The sequence below is a fragment of the Pipistrellus hanaki genome (assembly GCF_964339955.1).
Source record: "Pipistrellus hanaki genome assembly, chromosome: X".
NCBI classification, from domain to species: domain Eukaryota; kingdom Metazoa; phylum Chordata; class Mammalia; order Chiroptera; family Vespertilionidae; genus Pipistrellus; species Pipistrellus hanaki.
In genome coordinates this window covers 31970189-31987810 of record NC_140524.1, presented here as the reverse complement: position 1 = coordinate 31987810, position 17622 = coordinate 31970189, and the positions used below count along the sequence as shown (strand labels likewise).

General features: G+C 39.1%; 1 protein-coding gene across 14 annotated transcripts in view; it reads right to left on the bottom strand.

Annotated features, from left to right (window-relative positions):
• Window positions 1-17622, bottom strand: part of THOC2 (THO complex subunit 2) — a 128658-nt gene that overhangs the window by 92284 nt on the left and 18752 nt on the right. For all 14 annotated transcript variants that reach the window (XR_014793764.1, XR_014793765.1, XM_084870776.1 and 11 more), the window contains exons 3-4: window positions 10922-11013; window positions 4214-4265 (exon numbers count right to left, since the gene is read on the bottom strand). Coding sequence is in view for 12 of the 14 variants with exons in the window: in XM_084870776.1 (XP_084726902.1) it covers window positions 4214-4265; window positions 10922-11013 (144 nt within the window). In the remaining 2 variants the exon portion in view is untranslated. The remainder of the gene's footprint in view (window positions 1-4213; window positions 4266-10921; window positions 11014-17622) is intronic.

The following is a 17622-nucleotide window of genomic DNA, read 5'->3' as shown; positions in this document are numbered from 1 at the left end:
CTTTTAACCGACATGTACCTACCATCCAAGGCCCTTAAGTCCCTAAGATATATTTCCAAGGTTTCTAAGATAGAGCACCTGGGTAGCAAGTTCTTCAAGTCAAGTCTGCCCTCCCTCGTCTTAGCCAACTGACCTGATTAAGACACCACTCTGTGTTATAACCTTGTTAAAAAATACTTAACAGGTCATCCGTAAATTTCTTAGCTGAGCTCGCTCGCGCTCTCGCGCTCGCGCTCCCGCTCTCTCTGGTGCTATCACTTTAATCTCCCCTATGGTTTTACTAAAAAGCCCTCACTCAGCCTTTTCCAACTCTAAGTCCCAATATTACCAACCACAGACCCAAGGTCAGCACATCAAGTTACATCAGACCCTCCCCCCTTTTTTTTTCAAGTTAATAAAGATCTCTCAGATCCCCTCACCCTTACATGATTGGTGTTTTTTTTTAATAAAATTGATTTTAATCAGGAAAGTATAGCACTTATTTGTGGTATAACTATTAAAATATTAGAAAGACAACATGATGTAGTAAAAAGTTCATGAGCTCTAGAACTAAAAAGATCCAGGTCCAAACTGTGCCTTGCAGGCTTCATGGCCTTAAAAAAAATAGAATAATTTCTCTGAGCTTCAATTTTGTGATATCTACAACTACCATACACAAGTTGCTGTAAAGATTAAGATGAAATTAAATGTTTTAACACAATGACTAGAACATAGAAGGTGTTCCAAAAATGGCACCTATGTTATTACTATTTTCATCACCATCATCATCATCATCGTCATTATTATTATTATTATTAGAGAAGCTCACATTCTTACTCCTATTGCCCTACCTTAATCTGGGATCACCCATGGATCATTTTTTCTGCCAAGGGTGGGGGTACATAAGTGAGGGGGCAGGTGAGGGAAATTCTCTTTCCAAGTTTGCCGTCCTAAATCTTGCTTGTAATAATGGGCTGGATAAGCTAAAAGAAATTTCCCAAGAGCAACCAAATACCATCTTCATGAATTCATGTTACTAGTAAATAAATGACTTGTAATAATAATAATTTGCATTACTAAATACTTATGAAGGGAAATATACCCCAATAAAATCAATCAAAAAATTATTAGAACTTACTAATAAGCTGATAATTGATGAATATTCAAAGATAGACATAAAATATACTCCTGACACTATCAAAAAATAACAGCTTCCATGAAATGTTATCTACAATCATTTTCAGTCTTAAAAATTTACAGTAAAAGTGATTTTTAAATTGAAACTTGTTTGTAACATAAAGTCATATCCATAATGCCTGTTTTGAAAATTAAGTTTAAAAAGGTTTTTTGTTGTTGGTATAAACCAGGACAGTTTTAAGATTGAAAAAAGGCACTACTCATAATTATGCCAAGGAAAACAAAATAAGACTGGAACATATGGTCACCCCATCAATGGTCTGCGCTTTTCATTTCTCACAGTCCATACATTTTCACCTGTTTCTGTATTACTGCTGTTATGAAATCTTAAACATCCCAAAGGATCAAACATCAGGCATTTAGATTTGTTAAGATCAAATTCCAGGCTCTCAGTAAGACATTTAACTAACCTATCTAATTCTAGGAATTAGAATTAATGAGCTTAAATAATTCATTCCAATTTGACAAACTCTTTTAAGTCTTTTTATTGTTGTTGTTCTCCCCACTGTTCCCAAAGGAGGTAGCCTTAAGAGAGCAGCATGTTGTTGAGACCATCTGAACAGAACACAGTATACGTGACTAAACCCCATTAGGGCCTCTACATAAACTTGAAGATTCTGGCAGGCAGGTGTGGAGACTTATTAGTCTTCCAGTCCTAGGAGACAAGCTTTGTAGGTAAGTTCCCTTGCTTATTAAATCTGCCACCTACAAATCTGGAGCGATCGGCCTCTTCGATTTCTCCTTGCCCTCTGTTTAAGGTGTCATTTTGCCAAGTCACATGCATATGTGTCTAAACTATATGAGTCTTCTCTGGATTTGTCCCTTTTTTATGTAAATGGAATTATGCTTTTTTATAATATTCTCTAAGCTGCTTATTTTGCTCAATATTATTCTTTTATATTTATTCATATGGATGTATATAGCTGAAGAGCATTCAAACTCACTGTTGTCTTGTACAGGTCACAGGCCCTCATTATAAATTCTTCGGATTTCAGAAAGGTTAAGTCTTATTTTAAACTGAGCATTAAAATATCTGGCAATTTTGCTATTGGATCAAAGTTATAGAAAGCCTACAACTGATGGGGAAAACTGTGCTCAGTTATTTTAATTCAGATCTAAAATTAGAGAAATTTGTAATACACATATTTTTTAAATCCATTCTTCCCATGGAGGGACTCTACCTTTTGTAAAAGAAATAATCCTTACTGGCGAGCACACCTGTGCCTTTTCCATTCCCTTTTCCTTGCCTCCAGGTACATTCCCTTAGCCTTTCCCTCTCCTAAGCTCCAAGCAGTTTTTTGCTTCTGTAACTTGTTTCCTGAGCCTTCGCAGCCCAGCTGGCTCACTTCTACTACCTCTGTAACTTTCTAAATATACTTTCTCTTATAATTTGAAAAAAAAGAAATATTTGTTTTTTATATTGCATGAATTCTTATTTATCTGAAAAAAACAGAGGAGGTGCTATTTCTAAAACTGGTTCCTCATCCTCAAAACAAAAGTAATTTTGATTACTTCAGCTTTTATTGCTCTTTTAAAAATTAAAAGTAATCAAGAGTACAAAAGCTAAATAAGTATCTCTTGAGTGTGCTAAGTTTGAGATGCTGATATGTATGGCATAAGATTAATTATACTAAATTGGAATAACTCAGACTAACAACTTCAGAAAATTTGGCTTATTTATTTGAAACTAGAGGCCCAGTGCATGAAATTCGTGCACGGGGGCAGGGGGCGGGGGTTATCCCTCAGCTCAGCCTGCACCCTCTCCAATCTGAGACCCCTCGAGGGATGTCCTACTGCCCGTTTACACCCGATCCAGGTAGGATCGAGCCTAAATGGGCAGTTGGACATCCCTCTCACAATCCAGGACTGCTGGCTCCCAAATGCTCGATTGCCTGCCTTCTTGATTGCCCCTAACCGCTTCTGCCTGCCAGCCTGATCACCCCCTAACCATTCCCATGCCAGCCTGATTGATGTCTAACTGCTACCCTGCCAGCCTGTTTGCCCCTAACTGCCCTCCCCTTCAGGCCTGGTTACCCCTAACTGCCCTCCCCCATAGGGTTGATCACCTTCAACTGCCCTCCATTGCAGGTCTGGTCCCTTTCAACTGCCCTCCCTTGCAGGCCTGGTCCCTCCCAACTGCCCTCCACTGCTGGCCATCTTGTGTCCACATGGGGGCAGGATCTTTGACCACATGGGGGCAGCCATATTGTGGTTGGAGTGATGGTCAATCTGCATATTACTCTTTTATTAGATAGGATACAGGCCTGGTGCATGGGTGGGGGCCAGCTGGTTTGCCCTGAAGGGTGTCCTGGATCAGGGTGGGGGTTCCCTTGGAGCGTGGGGCGGCCTGGGTGAGGGGCCTGTGGTGCTTTGCAGGCTGGCCATGCCCCCGAGTGACCCAAATGGAGGCCCTAGTATCTGGGATATATTTAGTTTCCATAATTGAAACTTTGTAGCCTGGAGCGGAGCCAAGACTCCTGCTCGCTCCTTGGTGGCACCCATTTCTGTTTAGATTTGTTTACCTTCAATAATTGAAACCTTGTAGCCTTGAGTGGATGCTTAGGCCAGCAAGGGCAGGCGGAAAGGTTGGCTTCCTCTATTGCTGGGGAAATGCCTCCCTCCTGCTCTCTGTGGCTGTAGCCATCTTGGTTGGATTTATTTATAATAAATACTCGCTCTGATTGGCTTGTGGGCGTGGCTTGTGGGCATGGCTTGTGGAGCAGAGTGATGGTTAATTTGCATATTACTCTTTTATTAGGTAGGGTGACTTAATTTAGCTCAATTTTATATAAAGACTAAATCTGGAAAACTAAAACTATTTGAATTATAAACTAAAACTAGTTTATCAATAGTGATTATACTCACATTTGATTTAGAATATTATATTCTATATAGAGTAAAATATATATATATATAGTCTAGATTTTAAGAAACATTTATATATTTTAAAATCCTCAGGTCGAAAGGAAAAAAATTAACACAGTAAATTAATTTACCAATAGCACTTTTACAGGTAAAATAAAAAAATAATACCTACCTAGTATGCAGAATACATCAGCAAGAATGGAAGGCAAATCCTCACGAAATTCCTAATTTTAAAAATATAATTATTCATAGTAAATACTACAATAACACACCAGCAAGTATTGTGGCTTCAGGCTAATAGCCTTCAGCAATAAAACTTAAAAACTAACAAAACCTCAATACCACTATGTTGACAAAAAAAATTCTTCAAGTTTCATAATATAGAGAAATAAAAACTGTGGGAAAGCATGGTTAATTGTCTACCATGAAATAACCTGATTTTAAACACACACACACACACACACACACACACCCCTAACCAAGCACCTCAGGAAATATTAAAAAGCACAAACAAGTAACATTTTTCCAATGAAGTTTCATGTTAGAAACCACTGGAATCTGGAGTACCTCACACCTACATAAAGCAAGACTGTTAAAATGGTACATTTTTCATCCAAAACTTTAAATGCTGTGTTTGTGCCTGAACAACACTGATAAATGCAGAAATCATAGTGGTAACAGAAATCTAAAAAAATACAAAAACAATTACAAGCTGTTGTTCAATAACTCAAGATTCTCTGGAGATGAAAATAATTACCAAAAATCCATCTTTATTTTTCTTATGCACTGATATCTATAGCATTTGGAGAAACTGACCAAAAAGTTTCCCCTCATTTCTGCATGAAAACTTCAGCACTTCCCACTCCCATGCCCAATTTTAGAGCCATTTTCCATTAGTAAGGATCACAGTTCAACTTTTGCAATTACGTTGCTGGCATAACAGCAACCCTAAAATTAACCTCTTCTCAGATACTACAGGAAATTTAATTCTAAAGAACAAACTGACATCTGTAAGAGACTTGCAAAATATGTTTGTGGCTAAAATGTGGGATACTGAGAATAGGACTGTGAGGAAGCCACGACAAAGATACCGTGTTTCCCCAAAAATAAGACATCCTCCGAAAATAAGACCTACTTACAGGTTTCCTTCTGAGTGAAATATAAGGCATCCCCCCGAAAATAAGCACCCCCCCCCCCCCCCCCCGGCTAAACATGAGAGATTGGTCCACTGATTCTGAAAGAAATGGAGTCACAAGAAATTCACCAGGAAATTCAGGAATTCGATTGTTATGATGACATGATTGTCATTGAATAAATGAGTAAATTCTTGATACTGTAGGATTCACAGTTTGTCTGGTTTGTGTTGACAACTACTGTACTACCGTACCGTATATAGGGAATAAATTTCCTTTATTTTCATTTAACAATAAATGTGTACCGTATTCTTCTTCATGGAAAAATAAGAAATCCCCTGAAAATAAGACCTAGGGCATCTTTGGGAGCAAAAATTAATATAAGACACTGTCTTATTTTCGGGGAAACAGGGTAATCCAGCTGCAGAAGTACAGATGATAGATAAGATAGATGACAGATAGATAGATAGATAGATAGATAAAATCACTAAAGACTCAAAGGAAAGGGGAAGATAAGAAACAAACACATATTAAATTCTATTGGACTATTCATTTTCAATAGAGTATTAGGCTCAGTTTCCATAACCACACTAAACCCTACATTGATGCCCAATTTACAGAATGAAATAAATTTAATTGTAGACCACACTTTAGTCTCAACTTTCTTAAGGGCTATGAACTTTGACTATGTCTACTTAAATGAAAGTACTCGAGCTACCTGAAAACCATAAATAACAGAGCAAAACACTTGTTTTCAAAGATGGGTTAGTTAAGAAACAGACTATTCCAACTTGATTTAGGGTATTAAACACGCTATACAGTGTTATCGAGTTGTGTACCTGAAACCTGTATAATTTTATTAACCAGTGTCACCCTAATAAATTTTTTAAAAGAGAGAGAAAGAAATAGACTACTCCAATATAGTTAATGCTGCTATTATCAGATAAAGAAAGACAGTTTAGGGGTAAAAGAGAAACTCATTAAAGCCCTCAAATACATATCAATATGGCAGGGGAAAATCACAACAGCTAAACATAGAAGTTCTTTAAGACTATCCTCGGGGAAAACCAAGATGGCTGCCTAGGTTAAGGCCACCTCCCATAAACCACATCAAAATTACAACTACAATACTGAACAACCATCATTCAGAACTGCCTGAAAGGTGGCTGAATGGAAGTTCTACAACTAGAGAAGAAGAAAATACATTGAAACTGGTAGGAGGGGCAGAGGCATGGAATGAACTGGTCTGGCACCCAGGTTTTTGTTTTGATTTGTTTTTTAAATCTGGATAGAGATTGTCTCGTCTGGATGGAGATTATCTTGGCAGAGGCTGGCTATAAAGAGAAAAGGGACCCAGCCCCACACCAGACCCTCATCCTAGGGTTCCAGAGCTGGGAAGAAAAGTCCCCCTAACTATGGGCTGTAAAAAGCAGTGGGGATGATAGCTAAGTGACACTGAAGCTGCTAGGGACCCACCTGTTCCTTTTGAAGGGCCAGCACACAAACTTACTTGGCCTCCATACCTCTGAGCTCCAGAACTGGGTTGCTTTTGGGAACTCAGACACACGTGGGGAGAAACTAGATTGTCTGGCATCAGGGCCGGAACTCGGGGGTGGCTTTCTCCCAGACATCTTGCAGGGATCATTGTTCTTGTGCTGGAATCTCCCCGGTAGTAGAGCTGACTGACAGGGGCCATATCTGAGACTTCATCAGCCTGGCTAACACTGTTTGCTCCACCCTGGTGATTCCCTGAGATCCTTCCCCATCCAATTTGCAGTCCCACCCAAACTGTTTGCAGCAGCTTTTCCATGTGAATGGCCTTACTGGGCTCAGGCTTCATTAAAAATCTCTCAAACTGCAGCCGGTGTCAGCAAGCCCCAAACCTATCAATAAAAGGCCCAGACACAGCAATAGCACCAGCCTGCCTTGCTTCACAGCTGGGCCTCACCTGGGCACTTCCAAGCACAATACAAATAGCAGCCATCTGCAGATCTCTCTGTAGCTCCTGCCAGGTGGCCCCAGGCAGTGACTGACTTTGCACCTCCCTGGAGATGCAAGAGCCAGTGCACCCAGTTAACAGCTTCAGGTCATACCAGATTACAACTCTACACATTCGCAAGCGACACACTCAAGGGGAAGACTCAATGAATACCAAAGCCTCACTGAAGCAAGTCCTGCTCCACAGGATGTTTCCTACATAGCAGCTGTCCTACTGTAGTCACAATTGGCCTAGAGATCAATTCCTCCCAGTGACACCAACAGCAGTCAAGGCTCAACTACAAGACTGTGCACATAGCCCACACAGAGGTACACCTAGAATGCCCAGCTCAGGTGACTGGGGAGGCTGAGTCACTAGGCCCTATAGGATACCTACTATACAAGCCCACTCTACCAATTCTAGGAGACATAACAACTCTACCTAATACATAGAAACAAACACAGAGAATCAACCAAAATGCTGAGAAAAAGAAACTTGTCACAAATAAAAGAAATGGAAACAAGCAAACTACTAAATACAGAGTTCAAAACCATGGTTACAAGGCTACTCAAAGATCTTCATGAGACATTCAAGGGACTTAGTGAGAATTTCAAGGATCCTGGTGAGAATGTAAAAGACATGAAAAAGGACCAGTCAGAAATTAAGCACACACTAATTGAAATATAGAATAATTTACAGGATTTCAACAGTAGATGATTCCAAGAATCAAATCCAAAAATATGAAGATAGTGTAAGGAGCCTCTGGGACAACTTCAAGCTTACCAATATTCGCATTATGGAGATGCCAGAAGGAGAAAAGAGAGAGCAAAATACTGAAAACCTATTTGAAGAAATAATGGCAGAAAACTTCCCCTACCGGGTGAAATAAATACTTACAAGTCCAAAAAGTACAGAATCCCAAACAAGAGGAACCCAAAAAGGCCCCACACCAAGACACATCATAATTAAAATGGAAGGGTTAAAAACAAAGAGAAAATCTTAAACACAGCAAGAGAAAAGCAGTTAGATACCTACAAGGGTGTGCTCATTCGACTGTCAGCTGATTTCTCAACAGAAACTTTGCAGGCCAGAATGGAGTGCCAAGAAATATTCAGTGATGAACAGCAAGGACTTACAAAAATGATCACTCTACCCAGCAAAGCTATCATTTAGAATTGAAGGTCAGATAAAGAGTTTCATAAATAAGAAAAAGCTAAAGGAATTCATCACCACCAAACCAGTATTATATGAAATGTTGAAGAGTATTCTTTCAGAAGTGGAGGAAGAAAAAGATAAAAAAAATATATATAAACAATAAAATGGCAATAAATACATATCTATCAACAATTGAATTTAAAAATCAAGATAAATGAACAAGAAACCTAATGAACAAAATAAACTGGTGAATAAAATAGAATCAGAGGCATGGAAACATGGAATACATGGAAAATCTCAGAGGAAAGTGAGGAGAGAGGGAGGGAAGAGATTAACCAAAGATCTTACCTATGTACACAGAAAATAGAGTGGCGAAGGTCTGGAGATGGACAGGGCAGGAACCGGGTGGAGGGGTGGCAATGGGGGTGGGGAGAGAAGGGAAGGGGAATATCTGTAATACTCTCAACAATAAAGACTTAAAAGGCTTAAAGAAAAGAAAAAAAACTTTCCTCAGAAAAGCACCAAAAAAAAAAAAAAAAATCAGCCGAAACCGGTTTGGCTCAGTGGTAGAGCATCAGCCTGCGGAATGAAAGGTCCCGGGTTCAATTCCGGTCAAGGGCATGTACCTTAGTTGCGGGCACATCCCCCGTGGGGGATGTGCAAGAGGCAGCTGGTCGATGTTTCTCTCTCATCGACGTTTCTAGCTATCTCTCTCCCTTCCTCTCTGTAAAAAATCAATAAAACATATTTTTTTTTTAAATCATACAAAGGAGATTACCTATCCTAACAGAAAGAGACTAGAAGCTTAAGGCAACACAAGGGAAATTTGCACTAATATCAAAAAGCCCGAAGTCCTATCTCAATAATGCTTATTATTACAGGTGTTCTCATCTAGACATATGATTTTATTTATATAAGTTGAAAATCCAGCCCAGCAGAGTAACACATTACTTATAAAAATTCAAACTTAACTACTGATTTACAATAAACACCCTAACACCCTTACAATTTCAGAGCTCATCTTTCAATTCAAATATCAAACCACCATGAAAAGCATATAGTCTGAATCTAACTTAAATCCTTTCCCATATAATAAAAGCCTAATATGCTACGTGTCCAACTGTTCTTTCAACCGTTCGACCAGTCGCTATGATGCGCAACTGACCACCAGGGGACAGACACTCCAACCAGTAGGTTAGCTTGCTGCTGGGGTCTGGCCAATCAGGACGGGGCAAGATGATCTGGACATGCCCTGGAGCCCTTCCATGGTCCCTCCTGGCCCCGATGGTGCACCAGTGGGGTCCCTCAGCCTGGCATGCACCCTCTCACAATCCAGGACCCCTCAGGGAATGTTGGAGAGCAGGTTTCGGCCCTATCCCCGCAGGCCAGGCCAAGGGACTCCACTGGTGCAAGGACCCATGCACTGGGCCTCTAGGTCTCTGACCAATGTGGCTCAGTGGTTGAGTGTTGACCTATGAACCAGGAGGTCATGGTCTGTTTCCCAGACAGGGCATATGTCCAGGTTGCGGGTCTCATCCCCAATGTGGGATGTGCAGGAGGCAGAATCAATGATTCTCATTAACCATTGATGTTTCTATCTCTCTCTCTCTCCCTCCCCCTTCCTCTCTGACAGATAATCTGGACATGCCCTGGAGCCCTCACATGCCCAGCCAGTGTTGCTCAGTCGTTGAGCATAGAACCATAAACCACGAGGTCATCGTGTGATCCTGGTCAGGGCACATGTCTGGGATGTGTTCTAGAAACCCAGTAGGGGGCATGCAGAAGGCAGCAGATCAATGATTCTCTCTCACTATTATGTTTTGGTCTCTCCCTCACTCTCCCTTCCTCTCTCTGAAAACAATAAAAACATATTTTTTTAAAAAGAGTAAAACAGGCTGAAACCGGTTTGGCTCAGTGGATAGAGCCTCAGTCTGCAGACTGAAAGGTCCCGGGTTCGATTCCGGTCAAGGGCATGTACATTGGTTGCGGGTACATCCCCAGTGTGGGATGTGCAAGAGGCAGCTGGTCGATGTTTCTCTCTCATCGATGTTTCTAGCTCTTTATCCCTCTCCCTTCCTCTCTGTAAAAAAATCAATAAAAAATATATATTTTTTAAAAAAGAGTAAAACAGAATAAACACATAAAATTTAGGAAAAAGTCTAGTTAACATATTCTAAAACCAGCAAACACATGAAAATTGGCATCAAGTGAACACTAGAGCTATGCAGCCTCAATTTAAAAACATAATTTTGAAACATAACCACAAACAAAAGAAAACACTTTGATATGCTATATTGGTCAAATTATTCTGGTCAAATTATTCTTTATAGTACCTTTTAATTAACTATATCTTGACTTTATAACAATGCAGGCTTTTTTTTTTTTTTTTTTTTTGGCCCTCCCAGATTACATAACATTTATTGCTTTACTCACAACCACACAAAAATATTAAAATACCTTTGTCTAGCAACAATGACTTACCAGCATTACCTTAAAACATTTCATTTTGGATAAATGAAATGCAAATTATACACTTCAAAGATGTTTGTATCAAATGCAAAAGAAATGGGTAACGATTATTACATTTTATAAAAAGCATATAATACATACTTACACTAATGTCATTAAAAACAGCAGATGCCTGTTCATGCTTTAGGTTCCCTTTAATGACGTGGTATGATAATTCATACAGAACTTGCTGGAAATCTGTTGAATATAAAAGAAAGAATGTTAAGTACACAGTCTCTTGAATATGAAAAGCAGAATCTCTGGGGAAGATGTATATATTTCCTACTTTTCAGATTTGTCATAAATATCAACAATAAGAAAAAGAATACTTCTAATGCTTTACATATTTTTTCCTTTTATTTTTACAAAAACACAATTCTAAAAGAGTAGGAAAAGTTAATGTTTGCTCCACTACTATACATAATTACTACAGTGGTGCCTCACACAACGAACTTAATTCGTTCCAGGAGCAAGCTTGTTATGCGGAAAGTTCGTTATGTGAAACGCGTTTTCCCATAACAATACATGTTAAAAAAAATAATTCGTTCTGTAGCATAAAATATGCTAAGATGACATAAGAAAAATATGCTAAGATGACATATTTTTATTTAGATACATCTAAAAACATAATTTTTTTAAAAAAAAACACACATTTTTTTAATTTTAAGACAGACTAAGTAGAGTCTACCGAATCTTGCACATCTTCATCCATTTTCTGCTTTTTGGCCGATGGTTTCATGAAAAACCTGTCCAAAGTTCGCTGTGCGAGGCGTTCGTTATGCGAGGCACCACTGTACTTGAGAATTTCTTTCCAGTCTTTTTCTATATGTCTATATATTTTACAAATTTGCATTTACAGTGCTCATCGTTTGGTATTCTGATATCCCGCGCCCCCCCCCCCCCTACTTTTAAAAGCATTTTCTCAGGCAGAAACCAAGATGGCAGCATAGGTAAACACCTGAACTTGCTGCAGAGCACAACCACTTCAAAACTACAACAAAAAGACAAACGGACATCATCCAGAACCAGAGGAAGGCTAGCTAAATGGAAATTCTACAACGAGAAGGGAAGAGAAAAGCACACTGAGACTCAGAGGAGCTGCGAAAGTAAAGTCCACAGGTACTAAGGCACGCTCAGAGAGGGCTGGCTATTGAGTACGCAGCTGGCTTTTTCGATCTACAGGGAGACACAAGTTCCTGACTGCTCTAAACTCCAGTTCCGGGTGAGACTCTGGGTACCCAGACTCATACAAGGAGAAACTGGACTGTCTGGCAGTGGGTGGAACCCGAGGGTGGCTCTCTCTCAGAGGTGCTTGCAGCGAGTACCAAGGGACACTGAGACCCAGGGGCCTCTTAAGGCAGGGCTGACAGGAATCCATACAAGCTGAGCACAGAGGCTTTTGCATATGAATGGCCTGGTCCTTTGAAATTTAACGCTTTGCACTCCGCTGTCCCCTCTCAGGGGACATCAGAATTCTAGCATAGGAATTCTAGCATATCACTCGGATGTCCCCTCTCAGGGGACATTGCAGTTTATTAGTGATTACGGGGAATTGAGCTATTTCAACGCACGTTTCCGCTGCAAAGTAGTGTCGAGTAGCTGGTAGCCAATGTCCAGAATGGTTCGGAGTGCAAAGGGCTAAAATTACCTAACAAACTGCAGCTGAGTCAGAAAGATTCAGAACATCCAAAAAAAAATGCCCAAGGCCCCACAGCAGCTTCACAGCTGAACCTCATCTGGGCACCTCCAAACCCCAAACAAAGAGAAAGTATCTGCAGATCTCTCCATAGCTCCTGCTGGGTGGCCTCAGGCAGAGGCTAAATTAGCACCTCCTTGGAGATCCAAGAGCCAGTGTACCCAGGGCTCAGAGTAGAAACGTCCAGATTATAACTCCTAAGATCCATAAGGGACACACTCAAGGGGCCGACTCAGTGAGCACCAAAGCCCCACTGAAGCAAGTCTTGCCCTATAAGGGTGTCTCCAGCACAGTTCTCCCATTGTAGACACAGCTGATTCTTACAACCAATTGGCCTGGAGGTCAATTACTGCCAGTGATACAAACTACAATCAAGGCTTAACTATAACAATACAGTGCACACAGCCCACAAACGGGGGCACCAAGAGTGTCCACCTCAGGTAACTGGGGAGGCTGAGCCACTGGACCCTATAGGACACCTAGCACACAAAGCCACTCTATCAACTCAGGGAAACAGCCAAAATGCGAAGACAAAGAAACAGGTCACAAATGAAAGACATGGAGGAAAGCAAACTACTGGATATAGAGTTCAAAACCATGGTTAAAAGGTTTTTCAAGAATTTTCTAGAAAAGGCTGATAAATATAGTGAGACCTTCAAAGATATGAAAAAGGACCAACTAGAAATTAAGCATACACTGACTGAAATAAAGAATTATATATAGAGATCCAACAGCAAACTAAAGTATCACAATAATCAAGTCAAAGATTTGAAATACAAAGAAGCAAAACACACCAAACAGGAAGAGAAAAAAGAAAAAAGAATCCAAAAATATGAAGATAGTGTAAGGTGCCTCTGAGACAACTTCAAACATACCAACATCAGAATTATGGGGGTGCCAGAAAGAGAGAGAGCAAAACCTATTTGAAGAAATAATGACAGAAAACTTCCCCCACCTGGTGAAAGAAATAGACTTACAAGTCCAGGAAGCGCACAGAACCCCAAACAAAAGGAATCCAAAGAAGACCACACCAAGACACATCATAATTAAAATTCCAAGAGCATACAACCAATGGACACAAAACTCTGGGGACGGAGGGCATACATGGGAGGGGGCGGCAATTGTATATGTACACAGATAATAATTTAATTAAAAAAAAGTTTTAATAAAATTAAATAAATAAATAAATAAAATGCCAAGAGCAAAAGACAGAGAGAATCTTACAAGAGCAAGAGAAAAACAGTTACCTACAAGGGAGCACCCCTACGATTGTCAGCTGATTTCTCAACAGAAACTATGCAGGCCAGAAGGGAGTGGCAAGAAATATTCAAAGTGATAAATAGCAAGAACCTACAACCAAGATGACTCTACCCAGCAAAGGTATCATTCTGAATTGAAGGTCAGATAAAGAGCATCACAGATAAGAGAAAACTAAAGGAGTTCATCACCACCAAAAAAAAAAATGTGAAATGATGAAAGGTATTCTTTAAGAAGAGGAAGAAGAAGAAAAAGGTAAAGATAAAAATTATGAACAACAAATACTACCAACAAATGAATCTAAAATCAAGTGAATAAAAAATCTGATGAACAGAATAATCTGGTGAATATAATAGAATCAGGGGCATAGAAAGGGAGTGGACTGACAATCCTAGAGGGGAAAGGGATGTGGGGGGTGCAGGAAGAGACTGTTCAAAAATCATACACCTATGGATGAGGACAGTTGTGGGGGGTGGAAACCGGGTGGAGGGGAACTATGGGGGGGGGGAACTAGGGGGGAAGTGAATGGTCAAGTGAATACCTCCTCCTTCCAGCTATCTTTTTTTTTTCTTAGTCCCATATGCTAAAAACTTTATTTCCTTCCTCTCTCTAAAAATAAAGAAACCAGAAGCTCTAAAAATATTAATATAAAATAGAGTCAATTTATAATCTCCTTTTGAAGGGAATCAAAAATATTTTGAGGCAAAATTACAAGGAAAAATCAAATATTTAGCCCTGGCCAGTTTGGCTCAGTGATTAGAATGTCAGCCTGCACATCAAAGGGCCATGAGTTAGATTCCTGTCAAGGGCACATATGTAAGTTGCAGGTTAGATCCCCAGTGAGTTGCATGTGGGAGGCAACAACTCAATGTGTCTATTTCACATGGATGTTTCTCCCTCTCACTATCCTCCCTCTCTCTTCTACTCTATCTAAAAGCAATAGAGCCAAAACCGGTTTGGCTCAATGGATAGAGCCATCGGCTTGGGGACCGAAAGGTCCCGGGTTCGATTCCGGTCAAGGGCATGTACCTTGGTTGCGGGCATATCCCCAGTAGGGGGTATGCAAGAGGCAGCTGATCGATGACTCTCTCTCATTGATGTTTCTAACTCTCTATCTCTCTCCCTTCTTCTCTGTACAAAATCAATAAAATATATTTTTTTAAAAAAATAAAAATAAATAAATAAATAAAAGCAATAGAAAGCCCTGACCGGTTTGGCTCAGTGGATGGAGCGTCGGCCTGCAGACCAGGTTCGATTCTGGTCAAGGGCATGTACATTGGTTGCAGGCACATCCCCAGAAGGGGGTGTGCAGGAGGCAGCTGATCCATGTTTCTCTCTCATCGATGTTTTTAACTCTCTATCCCTCTCCCTTCCTCTCTGTAAAAAAATCAATAAAATATATTTTAAAAAAACAAACAAATAAATAAATAAATAAATAAGCAACAGAAAAATATCCTCAGTTAAGGATTTTAAAAATGATTTTAAATCAAATATTTAAAAAGCTTCTCCCTTGGTCTGACTACTAGTCACAAAAAAAAAGGAATATAACAGAAATAAAAACTTTTATAAATTCCCCTTTAAACAATGAAAATACTATTTTACAATGAAATAAAACTGTACATTAAGTTATTTGTTAAAGAAATATAACCAGATTATCCCAATTCTTTGTGAAGACATATTTACTTTTCATTATATATACATTCTACCTTTTGCAAAAATATGGTTTCATTGTGCTTATAATAAACTATATAAAAACTAAAATGCAAAGGAGAATATTCTATTTATTAGTATGGTAGGATTATGGGGTCAATTTCAACTTTCACTTTCTATTAATAAAATGTTTTCACAACAAATAAAACTCATTTAAAGTTACCTAGATAGCTAAATTATTTTTAAAAAGCAATCACTCTTCAAGGACAAAACGGCTGAGCATAAACCAAATTCCCATAAGAATATGGGTTCATGAGGTTCAGGGAATTCTAATCTTAATAACAGAAGATTAAAATAGAAAGCAAATAGCCCAGGTCATTTTTCTGATATTAAGTTACATAAAAACAATCACAATGTAACCCAAAAGTAGCAAAAAATAGTCCCCAATTCACAAGTTATTTAAATGCCCATTTAAGTGGTTAGAAACTCCTCTTGTATTTTATCTATAGTAACAGTCAGTGGTGCCTTAACACTATCAGGTTATCCCCAACAAAGTCCTGCAAAACCTACAAAGTTGAAAAACTACATTTACAATGGGGAGGAAAACTTAAAACCCTTACACCAAAAATAATAAGTAAAATATTTTATCTTAATGCTAACATTTCAGAAAAAGCAATTTTAAGAATAGCCACAAGTAAAAGGGACTTCTATTAGATAGAAGGGTTGTGGGCTAGAACCCCAGTTGAAATTGTAAGGGTGTTAGGGTGTTTATGGTAAACCAGTAGTTAAGTCTGAATTTATATAAATACGCTGTCCAGTTGAGAACACCTTTAATAATAATGTTCATGGTGGGATTTGAACATTAAAGACATCAGTTCTTGGTTATGTGGAGTATCACTAGAACTAGTCATGTTTATTAGCCATATTATTATGTTATTTTATTGGGGGAAGGGACTTATAAAAAAGACCAAGGTGAAGTAGTGTGTGCAAGGGAAACTGACTGCCTGAAATAAAATCAATTCAAGGGAGGGGGCAGAAGGGAAAAGGGCAGAGAAAAACACTACACACACTCGATCCCCTTAGATAGAACAAAAGAAATTACATTCAGTTTCCTGCTTGGACTACCTACTGGGGCACTCAAACCAAAGCTTGATTGTTGGCATATAGCAGCCAAAGAGTATATATGTGTTGAGAAACAGGCAATGGCAAGCAAAAGAAAGCCCTAGCAAATTCAGCCAATGAGATGCTCATAACTGTTTCTGATTTTAATTGTGAATCAGAACAGCCATGAAAATTAACAATATTTGTTTTTAATCAATATGTTTTTATTGACTTTTTAGAGAGGGAGGAAGACAGATAAAAATATGGATGAGAGAGAAACATCATCCATCGGCTGCCTCCTACACTCCCCCTGCTAAGGCTGGAGCCCGTAAACAGGGCATGTGCCCTGACCCAGAATCAAACCAGTGACTTCTTGGTTCATGGGTCAACACTCAACAACTGAGCTACACAGACCAGACACTATCTGATAGTGATTAAAGATCCACACAGACCCCATTTAAAACTAAAAGAGTAATCAGCATGTGTTATGCTATTTATACTTTTTATAAAATTCTTTCTTTTACCCACTTAAGGTTTCAATGACAAACACAATGAAGTTAACAGAAGTTAAAATTTTGTTTTAAACAGGAGGAGAAAAAATTTAGTATCTAAGTGCTTTTAGAAAGGAGTCTTTTTTACTTTCTTACACTTCTGGCAGTCAGTTGATTTATTCAAAAAACAAGACATTGTATCAACCTCAGAAATCTTTATGAAAAAAATTTTAAAGAAATCTTTATGAATGATCATGCAATTTTATAAGCAGGATGAATTGAAAAATAAGTTCGGGGCCCAAACTGGTTTGGAACAGTGGATAGAGAGTCAGCCTGCGGACTGAAGGGTCCCAGGTTCAATTCCAATCAAGGGCATGTATCTTGGTTGCGGGCTCATCCCCAACAGGGAGTATGCAGGAGGCAGCTGATCAATGTTTCTCTCTCATTAATGTTTCTAACTCTCTATCCCTCTCTCTTCCTCTCTGTAAAAAAATCAATAAAATATATTTTTTAAAATAAGAAAAATAAGTTTGGGGACTCAGACTAGGAACACTAAGTCTTAAAACAGACCTTACCCAAATGACAGAAAAATTGGCTCATTCATTTCTTAAA